The 27,298-nt window shown below is 40.6% G+C and overlaps 2 protein-coding genes across 6 annotated transcripts in view; both read left to right on the forward strand.

The window, feature by feature from the left end:
* Nucleotides 1–27,298, forward strand: part of ST6GALNAC3 (ST6 N-acetylgalactosaminide alpha-2,6-sialyltransferase 3) — a 273,226-nt gene that overhangs the window by 131,849 nt on the left and 114,079 nt on the right. For 4 of the 5 annotated variants that reach the window (XM_081193882.1, XM_081193879.1, XM_081193880.1 and 1 more), the window contains one exon: nt 898–1,089. The exons of the other annotated variant lie outside the window; for it this stretch is intronic. In XM_081193882.1, coding sequence (XP_081050008.1) covers nt 1,021–1,089 — 69 coding nt within the window. In that variant the 5' untranslated portion in view covers nt 898–1,020. The remainder of the gene's footprint in view (nt 1–897; nt 1,090–27,298) is intronic. 5 annotated transcript variants of the gene reach the window in all.
* Nucleotides 1–27,298, forward strand: part of ST6GALNAC5 (ST6 N-acetylgalactosaminide alpha-2,6-sialyltransferase 5) — a 402,466-nt gene that overhangs the window by 110,306 nt on the left and 264,862 nt on the right. The window lies entirely within an intron of this gene.

Raw genomic sequence — 27,298 nt, forward strand, 5'->3', positions numbered from 1 at the left:
AGTAGTTTCGGAAGAGACAGATTTTGCAGTTTGTAGTCACTTGTAGATATATGACACAGGTTTTGCTTGCTCAAAGTGAATTTGAAGACCCTGCAAGAGGTCACATTTCCATCTGTGCACTACTAACAAAAAGGGGGATTAAAACTAGGTCTATTTTTGGTAGGTTTTTTTTTTAAAAAAAATAATGAACAAGAGAAACTATCCTCATAAAATACTTTGCCCCCAAACCAATTACTTTATTTTTGATAACTATGCAGCTCTTTACTTTCAGAAACATCTGCCACTTTAGCACTTTAGGAAACCCTTGCGGTGTTTTCACATGAGCGTCATGATGCTACAGCGGGGTGATAGCTGGTTTTCAACGTTGTGATGATCACCAGCTAAACATCACGATATAGCGATATATCATGATATGTGAAATAAGGATAGAGCTATGCAGAGGCATTGGCTGGCTTCACAGTTTTTCCCACATTGGGATTTCTGCATCGTGCACATGCGCGCATGCGCACGCACACACAAATAATGCTTGTGATATATTGCCAGACCAAAAATTATGAAAAAAACATCACAATATGGACTTCTAACCAGTTTTGGGCAATATATTGATATATTGTCCCGCGCTACATGATGCTTGGACCAACTCCAGTGTGTCCGTGTACATGGAATGGCTTCCTAACACAAATACATATATGTGGAACAGGGAAGTGATGTGTGCATGCATTTCTTTGTCTGTGCAGCCTAGCTTCCTTTTATTGATATGAGCAGGGATCTCCACATGTGCAATTTCTCCCTGTGAATATCAGATCATATACAGCGATGTTGAACATAGGTTTGGGTATTTTCTCCCTCGCATAGGTTGGAAAAATCTTTTTTAAAAAAATTCTCTCTCATTTGCAGCGCAAGGCTATTATTGTGCTTGGTTTTGTAACCGCCTTTCTGCTCCTGATCATTGCCCGCCTTACAAACGAAGTCAGCTTTCCTCTGATATTCAGCTGCTTTGGACAAGCAAGTGCCAAGTGGATGCCATTTTATACACAACGGCAACCTCTGAGGACACACTATGGATATATGAATGTGAGAACCCAAGAGGTAAGAATTCACATTAAAGCCTCTTTAATGTACATAATTTATTGTATTATCAGCAAAGCTAATGATTCATATAATTTAGAATAGTCCATATTTTGTCTTGTCCAGTAGAAAGTGACAATAGCCATATATTTTTAAAATCATGAGTATTTAATTGGTTAACCCTTCTCGCATGAGGATTTGCAGAGAGCTAGATATCTATGCTTAATGGTGCTTATTCCTGAGTAAGTGTGTTTAGGAATGAAGCCTTTGCTATTTTTACTGAGCACGGAAGCAAATAGCAAAGTAACTTCTGATAGCTTCCAAAAGCAAAATAACTGTTTGTCTTCCTGAAGGCCCAAGGGGCATATCATATGGAGCATAGCATCTTTCTTTTCAATAAATACAACCTTATCATAACAAAATATAATTAATATAATTAAATGTTCCCATTCATATTTAGTATAAATTAATTTCAGAGAAAACATGTCGTGGTTAACTTTGATTAAAGCTGTGAATGATACAATGCTGTTGCTATGGTCTCTTGGAGCTGTAGCTATAGCAACAGTTGTAAGAAAAGTTTTATGTAAAATTTTAAAAAGTATGAAATCCCCACTGCAGAATCTTCCCCCAATGATGGAATCCAGTGTGCTTCTAACACTGTATATATAGAAAATACTAGCACAAGCTAGCATAAATTTTAAGGCAGTCATTCCCAATAACTTGCCCTCCAGATGTGTTGGACTCCAACTCACAACAACTCCAGCCAGGTGATTTTCCAGGGTTCAAAAACAGTAGCATCCATGAATACAGGGGAGTTTTTCCTGGGAAGATAGCCGCCTTTGAATACATAGAGGGTGATGGGGGCAGAGGCAGAGTTAGAAAATTTGTGAAAGCTCATACCTTCTTGTTTGCTCACTTAAGCCCCAACGTTAGCACCTGAGCAGGGCTTACACTACAAATGAAAATTGCTCTAAATGACAATTACCCCCCCTGTCCTTATTTCTGGCAGCTTTCACTTCTATGTATATATTTACAGTAGTTGTGTTTTAAATTGCACTACTATTTCTAGAATTATCTTTCCCTTATGCCAGTGGTGGGAAACCTGTGACCATCCAATGCTATTCAGCTCCAACTCCCATCAACTCCAGGCAACATGGCCAATGGTCAGGGATGATGGGAGTTGTAGTACAGCAACATCTGGAAGGCTACAGGTTCCTTGCGCCTGCTCTGTCAGCAACAATTTATGACAGCAGTCATACTCTCAGAATAAAAGCTTGTGGATGCTCTAGGTTAGCCACTCACCTAGCTTTGACGTAAAATGTTGTGTCCATTCAGTGAATCCAGGAAATACCCCCATGATTTGTGATATTCTCATATCTAGGTCAAGATCAATGGCTAGCAAGGGGATGGAGGGGGGTAGGAAGGGGGTTGAGATTGTATTTTGTAAATACGCATTTCACTGTCCAGTATGGATGATAACATGCCACATTTAATGGTTCTCTTAGGCTGCATGGAGCATAAGGAGAGAGATCACTGTCACTGTTCAGCCAAAGAGTTGAGCGATATGAACATTTTAGGAGTGCCCTCTCTCTCTGTCTTAGTTCTTCACTGAAGCTGCACAGAATGACCAAGGGGCAGGATTAGGCCCAGTAGGGGAGCAGATAATTAGGAAAATTGCTTCTTCCAGTTTCCACCCCTGAACTCCTCTAACAACCACTTTGTTTGAAAAGCAGAGAGGAGAATTATCATTTTGACCCATTACCATGATGCAGAAATGGGGACAGAACTGAGAATGGTAGGGCCATCCCGCTCCCCAAAGGCATCTGGTTAGCTGCTCTGGAAAGCAGGATAGTGGACAAGATGGGTATACTGGTCTGATCCAACAGGACTCTGTTTATGTACCTACTTACAAAGTTTTTTTCCCCCATTTATGTTTTTAATTTTACTCACATAGCTACAACACTGGATTGGTTAAGAGAGTGCACGGTGAGGATGTGATATGAGAACTCTTGAGCCACCAATTAAGCTGCAATGGTGAGAGGCAGCCAGGAGCCATGCAAGGTTGCTGTCCTCATAGCTTCCTCCACCTATGCCAGTTATTGGTATAAGGGACAGCATTTGTGGATTGGTATATAGACTCTAGCATCTTTCATCAACAACAGCATCTCTAATTCAGAGATGCCTAATAAATAATTGTGGAACACTTAGTACTTGTCTGTTGATCATACATCTTCCGTAAGATATATGTAGCACTTAAGAAGGTGAAATGTAGCGGCACACCAAGGTGGTGATTGATCGACTATAGCACAGTGAATCAATGTTTCCGTATTTTCTAACCATTCGGTAATTTTCACTCCAGGTTAAAAAACGCTTATGTCAGCAGAATGGTTTCATAATTTCACTGGAAGTTTAGAAATATAGCCCGTTGAAGTTATAATGACTTCCATTGGTACAAGTTTGGAGGTTCAAAAGAACAAAAGAAGAGGAAATAGGATGCATGCTATTCGTTATGGCACCTAATGGGCACCTGCCACTACTTCTTGTGTGTATAATGGATATGGATATTGTGTACATATATGTTCACTCTAATTGCTGTAATTTTCTCATGTCCCAAAATGTGTACCATACTTTGTACATGCAGTGGCATGAATGCACATAAGCCTACATTCTTACTGTGTGGTGTATATTTCCAGCAATGTGAACTGGCTCTAAGGAATTATTCATCCCGGGTTGCCCTTTGTGCAACTTTCGCAGTGACTGAGAATGTCAAAAGCACTTCCATATTGTCTGATGTGGCAGATGACACAGTAGGTTCTTCTAGGATTTCTATAGCATTATGCTTCTTCAGAGAGCACACGAAGAAAGGAAAATACCACTTCTAGCCCTTTCTTCGTGATTCAGGGGGACTTGAAAGAGGGGAGCAAAAGTGTTTAGAACTTTTTGATTCAGAGAGTGGAAAGGAAAATTTATTTCCACTTCCTTAAAGGAAGCATGGATGTTTTTATGTTCTTTTATCTAACTTTCCTGTATATTATCTTCAACCATTTGATTTTCTTTTAAAGTCACCTCTAGTTCGTTTGGTTTTTCTCATTTCTCATTTTCCTTGCATTTCTTCTCCTTTTTTCTGTTCTATACTGGCTGGCTTCCATTATCCTATAGCATCCAGTTCAAATTTATTTTGGTAGCTTATAAAGGTCTCCATGTTCTGTCTCCTCCTTATCTTTCTCTTCACTTATCTCTTTATACTCTACTCCCTCTTGTTTTTATGCTCTAGTGGTACTTTACTTCTTGTCAAACCCTAAATCTCATATGTTATTTCTACACTGCACCTTTTTTGTGTGTCTTGCTGTTACCTATCTCTGAAATATCCTGCTCCTGCTATTAGGACATCTTCATCATTTGGTTTTTTTTAATGGTGGTTGAAGTCACAGGTGCTTCCGTTTTTCTTTATAGTTAACTCTCCTTGATTTTACTTCACTTTCAACCCTTCCCTATATCTCCATGATTTTTAGCTTGTGGCTATAGTTTTATTTATGATGCAGCACATTATTTGGAACAACAATTAACATTCCCCCCCCCCCATAATTACAAATGAAATGCTGGATGGGTTGCACTTAACTTGCAGTGCAAACCAACAGATGTCCACTTAGAAGTAAGTTCCATTGAATCCAGTGATATTTACTTTCAGTTATGCATGTAGACCAGTCTTTATCAATCTAGTGCTCTCCAGATGTTTTGGCCTATGGCTTCCATTATCCCCAGCCATCATGGGAAGGAATTATGGGAGTTCTAGTCCAAAATATGTGAAGAGCACCAGGTTGGTGGTGGCTGGTGTATAGGCTTTTCAGCCTTAGGGTATAATCCTCAACCCATTTATTTGGGAATAAGTCATAGGGCACTAACTTCAGAGCCAATATACACAGGGTGATAAAGTGTGCTTCCATGTTATAGACAGGAAGAAGCGATATGAAATCAAACTGGACTGGATTATTAGAAAGTTAAGAGATCAAGATAAGATTGCATCAAGATTAGGAGAGAGGGCAGTGGAATTTTGATGTGCCTGAGCTAGATGGGCCTTTGGCCTCATCCATCAGAGCTCCTCTTGTGGTCTTAAATATTGTTCTTCATGGAGTCTCTCCATTTGTCATTCATGCTAACTCCACCCAACATCCCAACACACTCCCCTGCTGTCAAACATTCCTCCACTCACTCTTCTGTTACAATGCTCTTGAAAGTAAGTTTTAAGAAAATGTCGAAGCTGTTTCTATATAAAACGTAGAGTTTGTATAGATTAGATTTATGTCATCTGGAAGCACAGACCCTCCAATGTCCCTATTTTCCAGGGACGTCCCTGATTTTGAAAAGCCGTCCTGGTTTCTGATTTGATCCCAGAATGTCCCACTTTTCCTTAGGATGTCCCTATTTTCATTGGAGAAATGTTGGAGGGTATGGAAGCACTTGCCCCTTAATAAACACACAGACCCTTTTCTGCTAGGAGATTATGCGCTGTGTAAAAAAGCTGTCCATGGGAAGAAGCGTAAGCGGCCTAGTTGCAAATTATCTTGCTCCCTATAAGAGAGATGGAAGGTAGCTGGAGTTTGGGCTGGCATTTTAAGCTTCCAATGTCATCTGAATTATTAATGTTATTTATTTATGTAAATTTGATTCCTGCTTTAGCTTTAAAAGCCTGGGATAGTTAATACGTTTTCCAAATAGATGGAACACATGAAAATAAAATGAAAATAAAATACGTTAGGGCAGCTATCGTTATCCCCTGAGCCACACTTCTGTTGTTCACTGTACTGGCTTTCTGACATGGAATTAATATAATGACTGTTTTACCCTTTCTGCCCTTAAAATAAATGCATCGCTCTCAACATTACAGAGGTGAAAGATGCAAGCGAGCATTTCATGCCAAAGGAGCTGAATGGCTATCCTACAGAGGTCTAGATTGCTCTGCACCCTAGTCTGTGGCCTTTTGTGCTCCAAATCTTGTGTTCTCTGAGCCCTAGACATCTGTTCACTTGCAAGGGCTTCTGCTTCCCTCATTCCTTTAGCACACGGCCCCGGTTGGCACCTAGCTTTCGCTGCAGGCCACTTTAAAAGGATGGCAGGTAGAAGAGGGCCACGTCCACTCTTCACCTCCTTACCCTTCCACAATGCTTGCCAATAAAACCAGCATCACTTGCTATCTCCATTGCCCAAATCCAGTGGAGTGAGAGGCATCTGGGAGGGTGTGAAATTGGACTGTACCCTGGCAACTTTCACACCATTGATTTGTTTGGGGGTAGCCACCTGAGTTGAAAGTAGTGTCTAACTTTCATGCTTTGCTGTTACTGCTACCCTGCATGAAGACAGTCGAGAGGGGGCAGGTGCACAAACTAGGAGTGTCATTTCTGAAGGGCTGCTCCCAATGCATTTTGCTCCCTGAGGTGATGACCAAGATGGTGCCCTCACCATTCCAAATACAGGAAACTATCTGAACTGGCAATGGAGTCTTCGCTGTGAGAAGTGAGGTTACAGGGAACTGGCCAGAGGGCCTTCTTAGTAGTCATGCCCACCCTTGGAACACCCTTGCACCAGACGTTTAGTGCTTCGTTGGAGCAAACATCAATTCAGGTTTTCTGCAGATTGCTGCTTGCTCCGATTGAGCTTTAAAGAGTAGATTTTTGTGGGGAAATCTCCGGAGCAAAAAAGAAAAAGAAAAGAAAAGAAGAGAAAGGAAAATGTGCTTGGACACAGTGATTTAAAGACTGGGCCTGGAAAGAGTGATGGGAAGATAAGTGTGTGTAAGCCCCCACTCTGCCTAAAGACAGGGCTGGCCCTGCCTTGTTGGGCTGTTGCAGAGAGTTATTGAGCACACTTCAACCTCACAGAGGAGCAGCACCAGCCAGGTAAAAAAGGAAGTTCATGAGACAGTTGTGGCCCTGCTTCCAATGCATCCATTGGCCCTGCACTTAATGAGTGTGCACAACAGAAGAATAATCTGCAGTGGTGTGAAAAGATTCTAGAGTGTGCCTTGGTTTCATGTCCTACCCTCCTGGCACCCTTTCTACTTCATCTCCTTGAGACAGAGAGATTGAGAAATGGCAGGCACTGGAAGGCACATTTGAGAGGCTAGTTGTGTCCTCTACCCCCACTCACTAAAACGGTTAGTATATAAGAAGAGCTGCGCTGGCTCAGACCAAAGGTCCATCTCATCCAGCACCTTATTTTGTACAGTGGCCAACCAGGTGGTTCCATGAAGCCCATAATGTATGCAGCATTAAAGCAGTATCTTGCAGCTTTTTAGTACCTATTTTTCAGTGGCGTACTATGTTAGAAACTGAAGGTTGCCTATAACAATGATGTCAAACCTTGGAATAGAACAATGTTCTTCAATGTTGGGTCCCTAAGTGATATTGGACTACATCTCCCATCACACCTGACTATTAGCCAAGCTGGCTGGGAATGATGGGAGCTGTAGTCCAACAACATCTAGGGACCATATCTGAATCCAGAGATCAAGCTTCATTCAATAGAAATGTAGTGGCCTGTTTTACATGTAATGCAAGGTGAATTCTTTGGAAGAACCCTATCCCCCACAGCTGTGTAAGTGAGAAGGGCAGGCTCTTTAGACATTTCATTAAATCAATAATAAACATGAGCTTCACTGGCGATTATAGAAAGCTGGCTGAATAATAATACCTGAAACATTTTGCTGACATCAATCACTCCCTAGCTTATATAAAAAAATTATCTCTGTTGCTCTTTAAGAAATCTCACACATTTTTACTGAAGTGGAAAATCATCTTTCATAATTTATTATCTTTCATAATTTAACCTCCCATCCCTAAGGCATCTCTGGTTTGCGTTGTTCTCCCATCACATTTCTTTATCTTCAGAAATCTCCATATTACTATAATTGAGACAGAAGCGTACATTGTACAACATTCCACTAAGTGTAGTCCTGTGATTGCTTCATGAGTTGTGTAGATTGTGGGGTGGAGGGGTGGGGGTGGGGATAAAGAGCAAAGCTTGCAGCATGTTGCATAGCGAGTCTTAATAAATAACCCTGGAGATGTTTAATTTAAGAGTAAATTAGTCTGTCAAGCTCAGTGGAGTTCAAACTGCTCTGCAGTAAGCTTGAAGCTTACCCATCAAGTAGTAAACCCCATACAGTGTAATTGCATCTGTTTTGAGAACGAACTGCAATAAGAGGTGAGTACAGGACCGTAATAATAATAAAAACGCAACTATTGCCCTATAAAAGAATTTAAGGGAACAAGGAACAAAAACTCCACATGATTCTTCTGAGGCAATTGTTAAATGTTAGCATTTTGACATTTTGGACCTGTTTTCTTCATCTTGTTTAGAGGGCTAACGTGCATGGTTTATGTAATGTAATGGGAGAATGTAAAGAGGGAGAAATCCAGTTACAAAAAAATGGAATGCCCTCTTGTTAATCTGCTAAAAGGTCTCTTGCAATATCAAGCTAAGAATTGGCTAAAGATAGAGCATTGTGGAATCTCTCATTCACAAACTGGTACCCAAAAGGATTCCCCTGAAATATATTTTTAAAGGCCTCTTGAACATAAGATAACAAAATAATAATAATAATAATAATAATAATAATAATAATAATAATAATAAAGATATGGTTCATGAACATTCTGTGATCAGCACAGTCAAGGCATTTACACTGGAATCTTACTAGATATCACCACCACCATCATCATCATCATCTTACAGATATTTGTTCAATGCCTTGTTGTCTCATGCCTATTTCAGTGTACAAGAAACATTCCCAGAAGATTGCACATCTGCTCCACATTGCCAGGCTTCCCTAAATTCATATATGTTCCAGGACAGAGAAAGCACTGGTCTAATTAGCATCATTGATGAGTCGTTCACTTCATCCTGACATCATGGTAGTGTCGGTGGCGATGATGATGATGTGGTGCCCGGTATCATTAAATTCTGATTTGCAGTTACTGCTTGTTTGACAAATAGTGGCAGAGCTTAGCCAGGAAAGAGTTCCTCTTAAATGAAGAGAAAACGTCACTCTAGCTGTGGAGGATGCTGATACTGGAAAATTAGTATGGAGGGAAAGTGACAAAACAAAAGCATTTTAAGCCATATTCCCAGCAGTAGGTAAAAATAATGTTGTGCCACATTCAAAATGATGGTTCTTCACTGCCTGGCAGAACATGAGCTAAATTTTCTGATCAGTAGAATTGGAGTACTTGTGGTGTGCAGTTTTTCGATTATCATCTGGGAACTAGCATCACAGTTCTCCTTCAGATTGCTGTTAAATGCTTTGCACCCATGCCAGTTAAGTGTTAGTTATTCTCTTGTTTTGTTTCCTGGGGAAGGAATGGCCTTGCACAAGGTCATTCCGCTTAGGGAATGCATTCTCTCAATACAATCCTGAGAATAATGCAAGGGCTACAATATAAAAAGCCTTCAGAATTCCCAAGCTCTTCCTGAGTTAAGAGAAAGCCAGCATGTTCCCTTGAAGTAGACGTCTGCTCTTGCTCTCCAGTCTTGCACAACGACAGTGGTGCTTCCCACATACAATACTGCTCCCTTTAGCCGTCCAGTACTGTGGCTTGGGAATGCCATTTACAGCTAGCCAAGAGGAAGCAAAACATTCGGATGTTGGGTGCATGGCATTGTGGTTTATAAACCTGAGTCATGTCCCCATTGACTGCTTTTGGTGGAGGGTGGGACAGGAAGTCCTTCCTACTCATCGGAAGGTGAAGTTGTGGCATTAATTCACAAGGTGTTTTACAGCTTGGGTCCAGGATACATCAAGCACCACCTGATCCCTTGTATCTCTGCTTGGTCATTGAGGTCGTGGGAGGAGTCACTGGTCCCCAGTGATTTGGATTCACAGCTGTTATCTACCATAAGCCATGTGTTCAGTATTGTGGGCCAAATTTTGTGGAACTCCTTTCCAGTTGAAGTCACACAGGTCCCCTCCCTGGGTACCTTCTGGTACTTGCCAAAAACTTTTTTTGTATTCCATCATGCTTTTTAATTGAATTCTGATTTTGTAGTTAACTCATTTTAGTCGTATTGTATTGGATTTCCTGTATACAGTGGTGCCCCGCAAGACGAATGCCTCGCAAGACGGAAAACTCGCTAGACGAAAGAGTTTTCCGTTTTGGAGGTGCTTCGCAAAACGAATCTCCTATGGGCTTGCTTCGCAAGACGAAAATGTCTTGTGAGTTCCTGCGGGGTTTTTTTCCCTTTCCCCCCCTTTTTCTAAGCCGCTAAGCCGCTTATCAGCTGATCCGATAAGCCGCTAACAGCATAACTACTCACTCCCCATCTCCAACCCAGGTATACTCTATATTGGTTGAGTCTCTCACATTGAGTAGTATTAAGCAATTTTATAACTACAATAAATGTACAACCCAGACTCTTGCCCTGGGCAGGAAAACCACAATTCTGTTTATCAGTCAATAATGCATCACTCCCTTTCTCCTCACTGCCCTCACCCTTGTAGTGACTGCAAAGGGAAAAGCTAAAGAGAGGCCATTGCCTTTGGTGTCTTTTCACTGGAGTTGCAAATCCTAGGGGCGTTGACCTAGTGTAGGCAGCTCACCCCACTACAGCAGTGTTCTTCTCTAGTCCACACTGGGATACAAGTTAGTGAGCTGCAGCTGTTTACATTCTCCTACTCAGGAATCAACTCCAACTTAGCATCAGCACCCTGGCTGGCAGGGCAACCAGGAAGAGAGTGGGCAATGAGATGAAACGGCCTCTCCCCTGTTCCGTTGTTCCTTAATTCAAAGCAAGTCAGCATCAAGAACAAATTTGAGAGCAGGATTAGGAGCTGCAAAAAAACCCAAAACCTTTGACATCATAAGAGGAGACCTACAGAAACAGTCAGTAAAAAGCATGTTTCTAAAACTTGGACTGTCCTTGAATGGCCACAGAAAAGCCTTATGACATCATGGAGACACAATTGAGGACCCCCCCCCCAAGGATCAAACAATTCTTTTAATGACAAATTTGAGAGTTCCACAACACTCTTTTCAGGGCCCCAGAAATTGTTCCTGGGATGCAAGTTAGCCATCTGTGATCTATGTAATGAAAAATACTATACTTTCTTGTTTTCTTGTTTCTTATTGATTTTTGTACTTAAAGACTTTCTGGCAAGGTCTATTTTTTATCATCATAAAGACATTTGCAATCTCTGCTGCTGGGTTGGTTTGGCAGGCTTGCTCACTTCAGGTGCTAGTAGTCAATTATTATTGTGCAGAATATTATAAGAGAGGAGGAGGCCCCTGGCATTCATATGTTTTGTGTGTGTTGGGAATGTTCTTTTAAAGTGTGACTGTTGTACAAGTTTTGTCTTTTCAGTGTGGGATATGACTTCCCTGCCTCAGTTTCGCCGCTGCTTAATTAATTTCAACCTGCATCTCATAGTTTTTGAAATAGCATCTGGGATGTGCCAGTTTGACAACAGCAGCCTTCTGGGTCTGTCTTGGAAGGTCTTTGTTTTGGTTGAATACATTTGGACCCTAATCAAGAGTGAATTAAGACAAGCTACTTGAGTTGTGTGTGAGTTCTTAAACAGCTGCAGCAGAGATGAGCAAGGGGAACTGAAACTGGTCTTCTTCCTCCCCACAACTTATTTTCATGCAACTCCTGCTAATGGGCTCAGAAATCATGTGTGCAACACCTGTTTTCAATTCCCCATCCAACTTGGGATGTAGGCATGGAAGCTAGAATAGGACACTAGGCATCATCAGTTGCATGTCCTATTTCTATGTCAGTTAATATTTTCATGCCCCTGAATCCTGTAATTATGCATGTTTCAGTTTAGGTAGCAAGATGAGAAGACATTCATTTGAATTATGGTCACATTTGTTGCTGCACATGTGGTCTTTGAAATTCACTATTTATCTCCTGATTATTCAAGATAATCACTAATATTAATGTAGATCCTCAAGTGCTATTTGATGCTCAGTTTAATTTTAAACCTCAAAATAATCTTGGCGTGAGCTTTGATCCTTGTATAATAACTTCCTGAAGGCTTACTCTGTGTCACTTTCAGTGGAATTTTAATCTGAGAAGGTGCACTGGAAGCTATCTAGAAATTCAACCTGTCTTGTAAAGGTGTATTTGATCTTAACACATCTGAAGGCTATTGAATGGCTTTATTATGAAACTTACTAATGCCATATTATTTTACTATTAAATCTTCTTCTACCGTTAGGATGAATGCTTAAGAAAAAAAAGATTATCCTTCTATGACAGATAGCATTTGCTACTTATTTCATTATGCAAGGTAGTAGCAATGTTTAGGTAGTTAATGCCAGTTAAAAAGGTGCCTTAGTCTATCAACCATTCTAAACCTATGTGCTTTGTAAAGGGTCCACATCATCCATTAATGGCACATAACAGATATTTCTGTCACCCTGCTGTGCATTTTCTCCATTTTTGATAAATTAGAATTAACTTTCTATTTTGCATACTTGCATGCCTATTTATCACATATATTTACAAACCTATTTTAGTTAGTTGACAAAATAATCAAAACAACAGGCTCATTTGCACATTACACTTGTGACAGGGCTCATAACAATGCATGCAGCCTCCACAAATAGAAAGTGTCTCTATTCAATAGAGAGTGCACTTATTTTGATGTTCTCATGCAGAGGAAGCAGCGATGGCAGCTCTGCAGTGTTTCAGTGTCGAACAACTTGTTTTTGTAATAGGGAAGATGCCATAATTGAATTTAAGCACAATGAACACATTTTTGCATGCCTGCCATGGCAACCAAATAAGTTGAATTTTTGGTTTAGACCTTTACGTTGCCCTCCCCTCTTCAGTGTGCTTCTTTGATTTTTCCGTTTTTACAGTGCTCGAAATAGCAATGGAAAGAGCAATTTAAATTAAATAAGCCGTGCTCAGGGAAACAAGATACTCAGAAGCATTTTGGCTTAGGATCGGCAATACGCAGGACATGGAGGGACAAAAGTATTTGGTAGCTCAGCAGTGTTGGCTCCATGATTTGTGGGGCGGGAGCTGAGGATGGCATACTCAGTGTGGCTTACCAAGATGGAAGAAGTGGGACATTGAAACAACTCTTAGGCTCCATCTTATTTTCTGAGATAAATTGTGGAAATGTTAGTGTTTATTAGAGTAGTAAATGAATATTATATGCAATTGAGGCTTGTGAATGGGAAGAATGAATGGTTTGTTTGGGTGTATGAATGGAATGTGCATGTGGTGTATGCGGACCGTATGACACTGCCACGCATTGAGTCAGACCGTCTGTGCATGTCGCTCATTATTGTTTACACCGATTGGCAGTAGCTCTCCTGGTGCTCAGATTGAATATGGGACTCCTGCATGCATCTACAGCCCCATCTCCTTAAAAGATGGCAGGAAGGTCAGGCTGGTTGCATGGTTGTATGTATATTGTGTGTGAACAGTGCATGGGCGCATGAATACGGCAGAATCTAGTTGGTGCCCTTGCATTCATGGAAGGGCCTTTGACCCAAAGGATGCTTCTGTTCATGGAAGAATATTGGAGGGAATGTTTGCTAATTCTGACCCCCATCCAAAGCAGACTACACCACTTCCTGCTATTGGCTCTGGTACATTAGGGGTAGGGGTGGGAAGTGTACCAGAACAGGGTATATAGTGGCATGGGGAAGGTGGTTGCCTGCGAATGGAGGAATGGGCTTAGAGAGCCAGTGCAGTATAGCAGCGTATAGACTAAGACCTAGGAAACTAGGGTTCTAATCCCCACTTGGTCATGAAGCTCACTGAGTGACCTTGGACCAGTCACTGCCCCTCAGCTTAACCTCTACCTCACAGTGTTGTGAGAGGAGGGAGAAGAACCATCTACACCACCTTCAGCTCCTTGGAGGAAAGGCAGCATATAAATGTACTAGACAAATAAATAAATAACTAGGCAAAATTGAGGCATTAGTGGAAGCATCAGCTGGATCCAAAAACCCTTCCATGAGCACAATGGGATTGTTATATTTATCAGTACTTCGCCTTTTTTCCTGACACGGACTCAGGGATGGGAAAAGATGAGTATGTGTGTAGATAAGAAAGGATATAAATATGTTAGTTCAAATAAAAATGCATCCATGTATTTTCTCAGGCCGCCTCCTGGTGTAAATAAATTTGAATACTCAGAAAGCCAAATGAATACGAACACAAGTTCTGCACGTTGCCCTGTGTGCAGTGATTCAAATATCTAGACCTCGGTGGATAAGATATTTACAACACTATTGCTCATGTTCAGAAACATGAGCAGCTGTGCTGCAAACAAAAAACACACATCTCGCGTAAGACAAGCAGGCCGAAAATTATGTGCTGGCAGTTAGCATTTTTAGTTGTACACACTGCTATGCAAAGCTGAAAGGAAATATCACTCTTCTAGGATTAATACATTTTGCAGCATAAATGGAGAAAATAGCCTGTCAGCAGAGCAGGGTTTTGCTGATTGTAAATATGTTTTTGCTATTGCCCCTTCAGTGTAGATGCAAAATGACAACAATCAATAAATGGAAGCTTTCCTAGCCAAACTAATTATATTTCTCTGGCAGCATGGGTGGCCACTTTAATTCCCCTGAGTAGCCAAATGGATCCATTTTCTAGAAGAGAAAGAGGGAAATACAATGATCTTTGGAATCTCCTATATTACATTTCTTAGACACACATATATCTTGGGCAACATCTGTAGCACACAGCGCCTGTCAGCCTCAAATCTCCCCTCCTATTCATGTGTCTATATGGAAATTAGGTAGCTAAATCATTTGAGAGAGTATCACAGAAATGTGAATGTTTACAGGAATTGGGTTAATTTCAGATATAACTCACATATCCAAAGCCAGTGCCTCCAGCGGTTTCATCTGCGGTCTTTTGGAAACACCTCCAATTTGTGTCCAGCAACTGGGAGGTCAAAATCACCGCTCTGCTGACTTTCTTATATAGGAAAAAATCTAGGATATCAGCACTGGTGTCAAAAAGATAGTTTACAGATCAAACCTGTAAAAAGAATGTTTTCTGCCAGGGATTGTTTCACCTTCAAAAATGCCGTACAGTAATAAATGCCATTTGCTTGCATATTTTATGCTTAACTTGGCTAATGCGTGTGCTGCATGCACACTAGAGTTTTTCCACAAATGTGTAACTATGTGTGTATCTTGGCTATGCCTTACATCAGGCATAGCCAAACTTGGTCCTCCAGATTTTTGGGACTACAACTCCCATCAGCCCTGACCACTGGTCCTGTTAGCTAGGGATGATGGGAGTTGTAGTTCCAAAACATCTGGAGGGTTGAGTCTGCCTATGCCTGCCTTACATGTGGGCTACATGCAAGTAACAAAGTAAATAACTGCATATGTAGTTTAAAGTTGTGTTTATACCACCTGGAGCTTGTCCCACAGCAGGGACAGTGGCTTATAGGACTACTGGTATATTGTTTATAATGGAGGGCCTGAGGTCTGTAATAACATTTGTTTGCATAATCAGATCACCAAGATTGAATATAGAATTGTTAGTAGTGATATTCAAAAGTAGCACAGAATGGTGAACAGAAGGAAGGCTTGGAAAGGTGGATCTAGAGAACCAGATTTACACCATGGAGTCACTACAGAGTAAGTGTAAGCTTATTGTTTGAACACAGTGCAGTGTAGCAGTTAGAGTTTTGGACTAGGATGTTGGGAGACCAGGGTTCAAATTCCTACTCAGCCATTAAGCTAACTGGTTGATCTCGGGCGAGGCATCATCAGACTAATTGACCTCACAGGGTTTTCTGAGGATGAAATGGGGAGGAATACTGTAGTGTCATTCCTCCTTGAAGGAAAAGTGAGATAGAAATGTAATAGATATAGATGATAGATAGATAGATGATAGATAGATAGATAGATAGATAGATAGATAGATAGATAGATAGATGATAGATAGATAGATGATAGATGATAGATATAGATAGATAGATGATGATAGATTGATAGATAGATAGATAGATGATAGATATAGATAGATAGATAGATAGATAGATAGATAGATAGATAGATAGATAGATGATAGATAGATAATGATGATAGATGATAGATAGATAGATAGATGATGATAGATAGATAGATAGATAGATAGATAGATAGATAGATAGATAGATAGATAGATGATAGATAGATAGATAGATATAGATAGATGATAGTTGATTAGACAGTTCCACTGAGATTGTGTCAGTCATGTTTGTTTGTTTGTTTGTTTGTTGACAGTATTTATAACCTGCCCTTCACTGGAAGGTCCTGGGGCAGAAAATATAAACATGAAAAAACAGATTTGCATTATAAAGGCTGAAACAAAACACACCAACACAAATCTCCATAAAATCACAAAACCATAAAGCTACAAGGCGGCAGCACCAGCAAAAATGAAAGCTCAGTGCACCTCACTCGACCCTAGCAGCCTGGACAAAGAAATGCCAGAGTTCCAATGCAATGAGAAAAGCTGGAATAGCTGGAACAGGTTATAGAAAAGTAGCATCCACCTCCAATGCTTTGCCCACTTTCTACCTTGTGTAGATGACGGCAATATAATCAGAATGCTGTTTTCTCTGGCTAACCCATATCAGCTGGTGCACATATCTAGTTATGACTTCAATTGGCTGGATCTGTGCCCAGTTGATACAACTGAAAGCACCTATGGTTAAATGGCATGCATCTCTTCACCATCCCTGGACTGCCTTTCTGTTAGTGCCATGAGTAGTCACTTCAGCAACCCAAGAAGGTCTCAAATGCTATGTCATAACCCCATCCCCAGGAATTCGTAAAAGGGAGAATTGTTGTGATCTTTTTTTAAGGTAGGGTTGCTCAGCCTGACAACAACAACAACAACAACAATTTATTATTTATACCCCGCTCATCTGGCTGGGAAACACAGAACACTAAAATGCAGTAACCTATTAAACATTAAAAGCTTCCCTAAACATGGCTGCCTTCAGATGTCTTCTAAAAGTTTGGTAGTTGTTTTTCTCTTTGACATCTGGTGGGAGGGCGTTCCACAGGGCAGGTGCCACTACCAAGAAGGCCCTCTGCCTGGTTCCCTGGCTATCCAGATGTTGCTGCAGTTCCCATCATTTGTAACCATAGACTGTTACAGTGCAATGCTATGTGTCCCCCCCCCCAGCCCAGAAGTAAGTCCAGTCCAGTTCAGTGGAATCTCTTCTTAGGTAAGTGTGTATAGGAATACAGCCTTAGTTTCTCTTCTTTCGCCAGCTGAATGTGCTTCACAGTATTAGGGTGCTAACATAGGGTGGATACGAAACTGCAGTGATGCCAATCCACATATTGCTTGGCTTCTAAGAAAACATTTTATTTGTCTTTTCATCTACCATCTTAAAAGCATGCTTGGTTGTTCCAAGTTGACAAATTTACATGACTGAATGTTATTTCAGTAACTGTCAATGGACCAGAATAATTATTGAGTATGTCTGTCCTAGAAATATACAAATTCAATGGAATGTGTGCGAAGAAATGTACTCTTGAGATATTTGTAGAACGTGTAAAGGAACATCCCCAACGTCACAAAATTAAACAGATTCCATTTCAGTGAGGTATTTAACCAATTAGGTTTAAAATAATTTCTGAAATGATGAAGAATAGCCTGGCTTTCTTTTTTCATGTAATTAATTTAAAAATCTATTTTAGTTTTCTTTCAGTCTCTTCCAGCTCTCCTTGCTATTAATTATTTGTCACTTGCTAATAACGTCCATTCCACCCATCAACGGAAATGGATGACTAAAAAAATAAATAAATCTAAAGTTAGATTGTTTATTTTATCACCATGTTTTTGCCTCTGTTAAAGCAGACTTCTATTTTAAAACAACAACAACAATACTTTTAACTTTAGAAATGATTTGACACTGGATTGATATAATTTGACAATGAATTACATAATGTCATTATTGTTTTATCTTGCACAAAGTATGAAACATTAGAACCTTGCAGTCTGTTTTTCTTCTTCGGGACTTGCATTGAAACAGGATCTGGCAATCTCAGAGTGAAATGTAGGTTTCAGAAGCTTGTCACTTGCTCTGTTGTTTTGATATATTTAGCAGGACTATTTTGGTCTCTCCCCCGCCCCCCATCTCTTCCCTTCCCCTTCCCCATGACATGTTTTCCCCATAGCTATTAGGAGTTTTTGGGTTCACACCTATGCATAACATGCTGTTCATGTGAATTAGGATGGGAAATGTGTTGAAATAACACATTAAAATGTCCAGCTGGCAGCCAATTCTGCCAACTGTAGCGAAAGGGACAAGAGAAGCCTTTGTAAACTTGTAGATCAAGTCCCTAAATATCCAAAGCACTTTTACGATGGTGATGATGATTAAATGAATTTGTGTCCTGCTTTTTAGAAATGTATCGTCCACAAAGTATCAAGCATAGTACACAGTTTTTAAAACCCCAATAAGCAAAACCAAAGCACAATACACAGCCTACAAAAGAGATGCATGTTCATATTTCTGTGAATAGCTGTGAGTGTTTCAACATCACTGCCCCCTGCTACATCTCCCGCTTCCCAAAAGCTGCTCCTAAATTTGGGGGCTCTTCATATCCCAGCCCCTGTGGTGAGCAAGTACAGGGGCCTTCTTTGAATCAGAGCTCGACTCCTTTGTGAGAAGTTTAAAATTATATCTGTGGTCATGCACATGTTTATATTAGTTAATTATCATACAACAGGAGAATGAAACTTGTGGGCTTTCACACCAAATCCCACATCCCAGGTTCTGTAATGAGATATGGCTTTCTCTCTTACAGCCATATCCTGCATATCACTTGTTAATACAGGGCTTTCAGGGATGCAGGTGGAGCTTTGGTTTAGACCACTGAGCCTCTTGGGCTTGCCGATCAGAAGGTTGGCGGCTCGAATCTGCACAATGGGGTGAGCTCCCATTGTTCTGTCCCAGCTCCTGCCAACCTAGCAGTTCGAAAGCACGCCAGTGCAAGTAGATAAATAGCAGGAAGGGAAACGGTGTTTCTGTGCACTCTGGTTTCTGTCATGGTGTTCCGTTGCACCAGAAGCAGTTGAGTCATGCTGGCCACATGACCCGAAAAGCTGTTTGTGGACAAACGCCGGCTCCCTCAGCCTGAAAGTGAGATGAGTGCCCCAACCCCATAGTCGCCTTTGACTGGACTTAACCATCCAAGGGTCCTTTACCTTTTTTACTTTTACCTAATACAGAGCTTCACCAGCCAGGCTAGCCTGCTTCAGGTTTAGGTAAAAATTAGTCTGAGAAAGCATTCCCTTTTCAGATTCCCTGACCTGGTACCCTCCAGGTATCATAGGCTAGAACTCCAGCCATCCACAACCACCATTGCCAATGGAGAGGCATGATGAAAACTGTAGTACAAAATGCCTGTATGGTACCAGTTTGGGGAACATTGCTTTAGAGACTGTGGCACACTAGAGGCAGATCAAGCTGCTACCCCTTTTGTGTCTTCTCTTTTAATCACCCTTGGGAAGCACATGACACTCACACAACCTCAATTTGGTAAATTTATTCCCTCTGTCGCCTTCATGGCACCATTTGAGAAGCAAACATTTATATGCAGAGATATTTTATTGAATCAGAACTTCCATTCATAAGAGATGGGGACAGATATTTAGTGTTGCTTACCTGCACCCTAATTTGTTCCCATCTCAAGGTCCTATATCATTTTGGTTGACTCGTCCATAACAATGGGAATAAATCACATGTCGCATGGATCCTAGTTGTGCCTTTGAAAGTCAGACTTCAGCTTCTGCTATAGATACGTTGTACAGATGGTTTTTTAATGTATAAAGCATTGTGCAGATGGTTTTGATGTATAATTCATGATTGCTCCTGAGTCTTCCCACTGCTAAGGGCACTCTATTGTTCATCCTTTCTTTTTTATGTTTTAGCTTATATGATTGTTATTGCCCCTCTGCCTTGCTTACAATCTTCTGTATTGCTCTACAAAAGTCATTTATTAAGACATGAGTTATGTCTACCAAAGTGCTGTGCTTTTCTATATCCCAGCTTGGCACGGCGACACATGTAATTTAGAAATGAGTGCTATGTAAGAAGCCCTTTTTACATATTGGATTTTAGACGGAAGGCTGCAGCTTAGAAGGTATTAGCAGAGAGATTTATGATTGTGCAGTGCTATATTGTGGTGAAGATTTTAATTTGTGGAATAGGTCACTGAAGCTCAGAAAAGGCACCTGTAGCTATTTGTGTTAATTTAACAAAAGAATCCAGTAGGGTGTTAGTCCATAACTTAATTGCCTTGAGTAGAATATTTAACCTGACATTACAGTTTGTGCCTGTATAGGGTAACCGGAAGCTGCTTCCATTCCGATTTTATGTAGTTTAAGTTCTGATCCCAGGACTGTGGGGAGCTGAAATTGACATCCTTCTATATATATTGGCATTCCTCTCATGCATAGAAGTCTGCAAGTTTCAGTTGATGCTGAATGCCACATGGGCATTCCCATATAGTGATGGGAACAAGTCTAGCCGCCTTCTAGGCTCACTTGCTCCCCACACCTCTCTTCCGGCTGGTCCATGCAGAAGAGTTTCACCTAAGTATTGTTCTTAATGACAGCTTGCCATGTCAAGTGAACCTAATAAATATGTTTTTTTTAAACCAACCAACCAACCAACCAACCCACCCACCCATGGTTTATGTAGTCAGCATTTCAACAAATGATATTTAAGATTAACCACAGTTCAGGTTTAAATGTAATACAGAGCTGTGGTTAATTAAAATAAGAAGCAAACCCTTCCAATCTCCTCTTTGTGGCTGCTTTAGAGGAGTAGAGGAAAGGGAAAGCATGCAAGCTCAGGGAGAGGCTGGTCTCTCCCCTGTCATGGGAAACCATAGTTTACCATGATGCCCAAATACTGTCATTGTTTCCTAGCCACAATTTGAGGAACTGATTTCAACCTAAATATCATAGCATCTGCTCTTCTATTTTCCATTGTGCTCTTCAAGCCTTAACTCGGAGCAACTTCTTAAGATCAAGAAAGTTTGGATGGGGAAACAGGCATTCCCATTGACTGTTCTGTTCACCTGGAGTAACTTTCAGATGCACAATGGAGCCTTTTTATTATGGCTGGTGTGATTGGGAAAAGTCAGTGTAAGCTGGTTGAGATTTTTAGATCATGCTTGCCTTGTTTTTAAATATAAAATCCTTTCACTCACCCCTCTCCTACTAGGACTGCAATGTCCCCTTGAGGCAGCAGCCTTTCTTTTGAACTTTCTGAAATGTGCCTGCTGCTGGAACTGCAGCAAGAGAGAAGTCACCATGAATAGTTCACTTAACTAGTATTCAGCAGATACAGTTCTCTCTCTGTTTAGCCAAAGGCTGCTTTGCATTTCCCTGAAACAGTTGTTTCATGTTATCTCTGTTCCTCCTCTGTAAAATGGCAATCGTCCTTACCATATTCTGTTTCTACCAAGCTGCTGTAAATACAAAAGCCTTTTACAGATCACACTGCTAAGCATTATAAAAATACTGAAACAGGGAAGTACTTCACAGATAAATGGCAATGTGTTTTATTTATAAGACACCTTTGTTTTAGAGCAAAAGCAGCTTCAGAACAGATTAGGCCGCATCCCAACATCGATTTAAGCACCTATTGATTTCAATGGAAAGTGCACCTTCTTTTGACTTGCTGCATTTCAGAGTCCCTCTGTTTTATTTGATGGCACTAATGTATTCATTCAAAATGGCACCCTGCCATTGTGTAATGGTTGGCTGCATGAATGCTACATAACAATCCAGGATGCTCTTTGCATAACCCTCTATGTAAAAGAGAGGAGACGTGAAAATTACATTCATAAAGTTCAACGGAAACAAGCTAGCCATTTCTCAATGATGAATTAGAGGATCAGAAATAAACTGGAGGGCTAGGAACTCTACTTCCGAGCAGTTAATTTCATGAGGCAGAAGACAATAAGGCACAAATCTGCTGATGTTTCCAAAGTTTGTTGTTGTTGCCATGCTCTCAAGAGTGTGAGGGGTGCTAGTAAGTGCCGTACAAATAACACATTTATCCTGCTACAGTTGCCAACCTTCTGAAGTGAATGTGAAAAGTGAAGATAACAGCAAAGTTGCAATCACTTTAAGTTGCCAGGAAGAGGTTTCTGGAAATTATCAAACGCTCTTGTTAAAAACCAATAATTGATGAGATTGCTGTTTTCTTTGTAAGAAGTAGTTAATAGGCCACTGTTATCTCCTACAGTTTGTATATTTGGTATATTCAGGTGCAATATTTTGAACCTTTCCTTCCTTTTAACAACACCATTTGAAATGAAGTGGTTATAGCAGGGTCCTTGTGATGCAATATATTTTTGTGCTTAGTCCTTGAAGTGTTTTGTTTTTCAGACAGCCTCAGTTTCTTCATTTTGTGAGATGATTTACAGTTCCTTCTGCTTGGCCTCTTCCTCAATGCCATGCTTTCTTTCATTATAAATCAATCGAGTGGATGAAGCAGTATAAAATCCTTTCCAGAAATCCAGATAAATTATATCCACTCTTCTACCAGTGTGGAGATACACTCAAGAAATTCAGCAAATTTGTCATACATGATCTCCCTTTAAATAACCTCTTCTTACTGACCCTTAACTGTTCACTGAAACCAGAATGCTTTATCACTGCGATAACTGATGGGTGAAATTTTGCAATCTGAAATCCTTCTAGGAAAGAAACTTTGATCTGATTGTTTCTCAGATCCAAGGTTGCTACAGTGGATGGAAATGGTAGCGGGGTTCAAAGCCATCTCTACAATATGCAGCTAATGGGGCATGGCCTCTAGACATGCTGGGGCACCAGCATATTGTGAGAGTTCTGTTTTCTGCACTTGCCTCAGAAGTACCAGTGCAAGGCTTCTTCCTACCCTGGACAGCTCCATACAGGGCTCTGAGCAGGGCTCAGCTGTTGCTCCAAAGGCAAACATACTCAGTCTGAACCTTCAATAAGCACCTCTTAACTCTCAGTTGCTAGTTCCTTTAGTGAGAAAAGTGTCTCTGTATAAAATGGCCCATTTTGCTTTAGCAGTCATTGACTCCAACAGAGCAGGAGAGAACGTAGTTCCACTAGGGCTTCTGAGCTGAAATCCTCAGCACCAGAAGAGGGCAGCACATCATCCTCTGCCTGCAAAGACACTGGCACAAAAGGCTTCTCTTGCTTTTGGCTGCTTATATGCCTCTTGGAATAGCCCTGAGATCTGTTTCCTCTCTCACTCCAAATCACTAGCCTCTTGAGAGAGAGGTGTCTGATGCCAGGATCATGGCAGTATAGTTTTAAATTAGGAGGACGCATTGATACAACACTACCAGTGATGAACTTGAAAGATGGTGTAATTTGGTTTAGGTTAACTTCCTTCATATCCTGTCTCCATTAGTGTTTCTTTGGCCTAGAATAATGCTCCCCTCAAATCCCACTTTCTATGCAGCTATACTTGTTGCTACTCCACGTTCTTTTGCTTTAGCTGGCCTTCATAATCAATACACCTTTGTAGCCACTTCTGTTCTCTCTGTGTTTGGCTTCTTTTCTGGGCTCTGCTAGTTGCAGCTTTCACACAGCAGCGGCAGCTGCCTCAGTTCTTGGCTGACAGGGCATTGTGCTTATTCCCAGTCTTCAATCTCCTTTCCACTTTCGGCACCACCTCTAGACTTCCTCCTTTTCCTCCTTTTCCTCCTCTTCTCCCTGCTTTGCCTTTTCGCTAACATACTGTTTTTTTGGCTGGTTTCTGCTTCTAATGCTTGCCTATCCTGTGGCGAGCTCACAGTGCCCATTTTTTGTAGGGTTTGGTTTGATTTTTATCTGCTTTTAATTTGTTGTGGGGGTTTATAGTTTTGATGTATAAGCAACTCTGTTTCTTAGTCACCATGGGGGCACACACATTATAAAGGATGGTATAGAATTCAATAAATAAATAAATACATACATACATACATACATACATACATACATACATAGTCTTTGCACCTAGCCTACCTGCTACTAAATTCTGAAATACTGTAATCATTAAGGGAAACTATGGCTTACAATTCAAATGTTTCCTCCTCCTCCCTTTCCTTCCTTCCTTCCTTCCTTCCACACTGTACACCAGCTCTGTCCTTGCTAAGAAAGTGAAAAATGCACTCTGTCTTCTGCTTTTCAGATTGGGCCACAGTAGGGATTCTCTTAGACCACAGGGCAGCTTGTATAAAAGAAACACTTTTCAGTACTGCTGACACTGTTAGAAAGCTTACTGAAGCAATTGAAGGCAGAACCATTTCCCCAAGAATCCATGTATGAAGGTCAGTTACCACCTTGACTTTCTCACTGATTCAAAGAAACAGTGAAGGGGAGGAGGGAATATGCTCTTTCGCTGAACCAGCTATGACATAAATCCCTCAGCATAATCATTCTATTTGTACAGGCAAGCACTTGTCTTCCTGTGTAGTTTGCTGCTTGATTCTTAAACTTATACCGGAACACAGGTGACTGTGAAGACACTCCAGCCCAATAATTGGTTGATCACTACATCGTGCTAATGAACTCCTCAGAGACCTATGGCTGGACTGAATGGCTTTTTGACCTGATTTAGCAGACCATGTCTCCTGTGGATATTGTCATTCCAGGAAAACTGTAGCCTTGTTCGGTTATTTCAAAATTGTATTTGTGGAGAGGCCTGCTTGTTTCACCTTGGCCTTCAGGAAGGTCTGAAGGAGGTTTGTAACTAAGTGTGTGTAGCTCAACAAGGCTACAGTCCTCCTACAATCACAGGTTCCTGATCACAGGGAGCACTGTAACTGCATTTAATCTCCCCTTTCAGACCTGTCTGCTCAGCTAGGGTAACTTGAGAATGTAGGGAGACAAGTTTGGCACTCAGAGCCCACAACCCCTCCATGGATTCAATGCCTGAAAAGCTCATGCTCTTCAACCTGGCCTTGAAGTGGGTCTGACATCTTCACTGCCTTACTTTCAGGCGGGTCAGTGCCATTAATATAAATGAATTCATTACATTGTAAGCTTGGGGGCAGACGGGTCCTTCTTTATCTTTCGTCTATCTATAGCACCTAGTATAGTGTAGGTGCCTTATAAATACTAAATGATAGTGATAATTACTCCATTGGTGTAAGATGAATATATTCAGATTTATAGTAGTGCTAGAAGTGATTTAGTTCACCTTCATTTATCTTCCTTTTTTTAAAAAAATGATTGCATTAATAGACTGTTACAGAAGCACATATACTAGCTGGTCTATAGCTTGACATTTTTCATATGAGCAACCCTGCTGAAATTAATAAGGAAGATGAACAGGGTCTAGGCCCAAGGCCTATTAAATGTTATTATGCAGTAGATTTTTTAAAAGTAATAATTACATTTCTTTGTACTGATGTACTACTACACTTCTTAAGTCTTTAAATGGTGTGTGTGCGCTCAGCGTACACACACAAGCACACACAAAGATTTTCGCTTTTACAACACAAAAGGAAGAAGACATATGACTGAGAAATATTGAAGTGGCTGATTGTGTTGAAAACAGAAATCTCCAGCACTGCTTAAATTCCTTTTACTTCCATAGAAGCTGTAATTTTGCAATTTTATGAACAAGCCCCACCGAACTCAGTGTGGCTTAATTCTGAATAGACATGTATAGAACTGAGTAGACATGGATAGTAAAAACCTGTAATGGAAGTGTTTGCTGATGCACTAGTTTGTCTGTTTTATAATGCAATTCTGCACCAAAGGTGTGCATTTCAATTTTAAAACATGCAAATGGGTGACTTGGACTGCCTTTGGGCATACCTATTAATGCAAAACTAGCTTATGAGTAAACCGATACCATAATAAACATTTGCTCTGACTAGCTCACATCTGTGCTGACAACTTTAGATTGAATGCTCATTTCAAACTGAATGTGAGCAACTTACTGAGGCTATAGACTTTTCCAAGGCTAAATAAAGCATTAGGAAACATGCCAGATTCAGCTCCCTCTTTCAAGAATGTGATGCCCTGAAGGAGACCTTTCAGTTGAATTTGCTAAGTATAAATCCTGTTATTTGATTAATTGTAACACGATGTTGAAAAAAATATATTGTGCAGATAGTCCTGTAGCAAAGTTCATCAAATCACATAAAGATTATGATAAAATACAAAGTCTTTGAAGATTTGCCAGTTTCTCTGGTTTGACTTCGACACCAGGTTGGCTGCCCCTGAATTAGAACTTAAAACGTTTGTGGTACTTATTTATTCCCACTACTGGTGAGACTTGCTCCAAAGAGTCAGTTTCCTGCTTTTGGGGGGTTGGACTGGTGTAGATGTAGTGGAAAATGCCTGGTTAAATGCCAGGGTGTTTCCTTCAAGTCTTAACTGGGGGAATCAGATGATAGACACAAACTAGTGCATTCATGTACACTATTGAAGAGCTAACATCACATTCCAGTTCTTGATGCTCAGGCTGTATATTAATGGAAGCAGCTGAGCTACACAGATTTAGGTATCCCATGGTAAGTGCTGTCAGAGGTGGCATCTGACACATCAAAACCCATCGTTTCCTTCCTGGCCCTTGAGGAATTTTATGGAGTTAACTAGAAAAAGAATCTGAAATAGGTAGAAAAAACAAGATGTGATTGATACACATAGTATTTATACGCATTGCTATTGCTTTCTAAAACACCCTCATAATTCCCTGTTCATGGTACACCTGAGCATTTGAACATCCCAGTTAATAACATCTTTATTTATTTCTCTGTGCAGCAATTTACTGGTTTTGCATATCAAATATCAACAGCCTGAAAGCAAACAATGTGCGAAATGCAAATGCTATATTTGATCTATGTTTTGTGGGTCAAGTGGCACAGCTACTTGATGATATTAAAAGTCTCAAAGCTGTGTAGTTATTCGTTAACACTTTTGATATATTAGCCGCCAAATACCATTTCCTAATTGACAGGTACCTCTGCTGCCTGTCTTAGAAGGCAAACACATACTAATCATTTTAAGAAAAACCTGCCTAGCAGATGAAGTGCACAGACTGGCATTCACATCCAAAAATTTTGAGCAGTGACCTTTATGGCTCTGTTTTCCGCAAGCAATTAATAGCACCGAATTGGTTTTGCCACTACTATTTTCATGGTGTGAGTTATAGCAAAGATCTTTGTTATTACAAAGTAATGGAAGAAATATGTATGCGCAGATACGGCTTTGAGCACAGAACCAAATGTTTATCAAC

Source organism: Podarcis bocagei (assembly GCF_964188305.1).
Source record: "Podarcis bocagei genome assembly, chromosome: 5".
Lineage (NCBI taxonomy): Eukaryota > Metazoa > Chordata > Lepidosauria > Squamata > Lacertidae > Podarcis > Podarcis bocagei.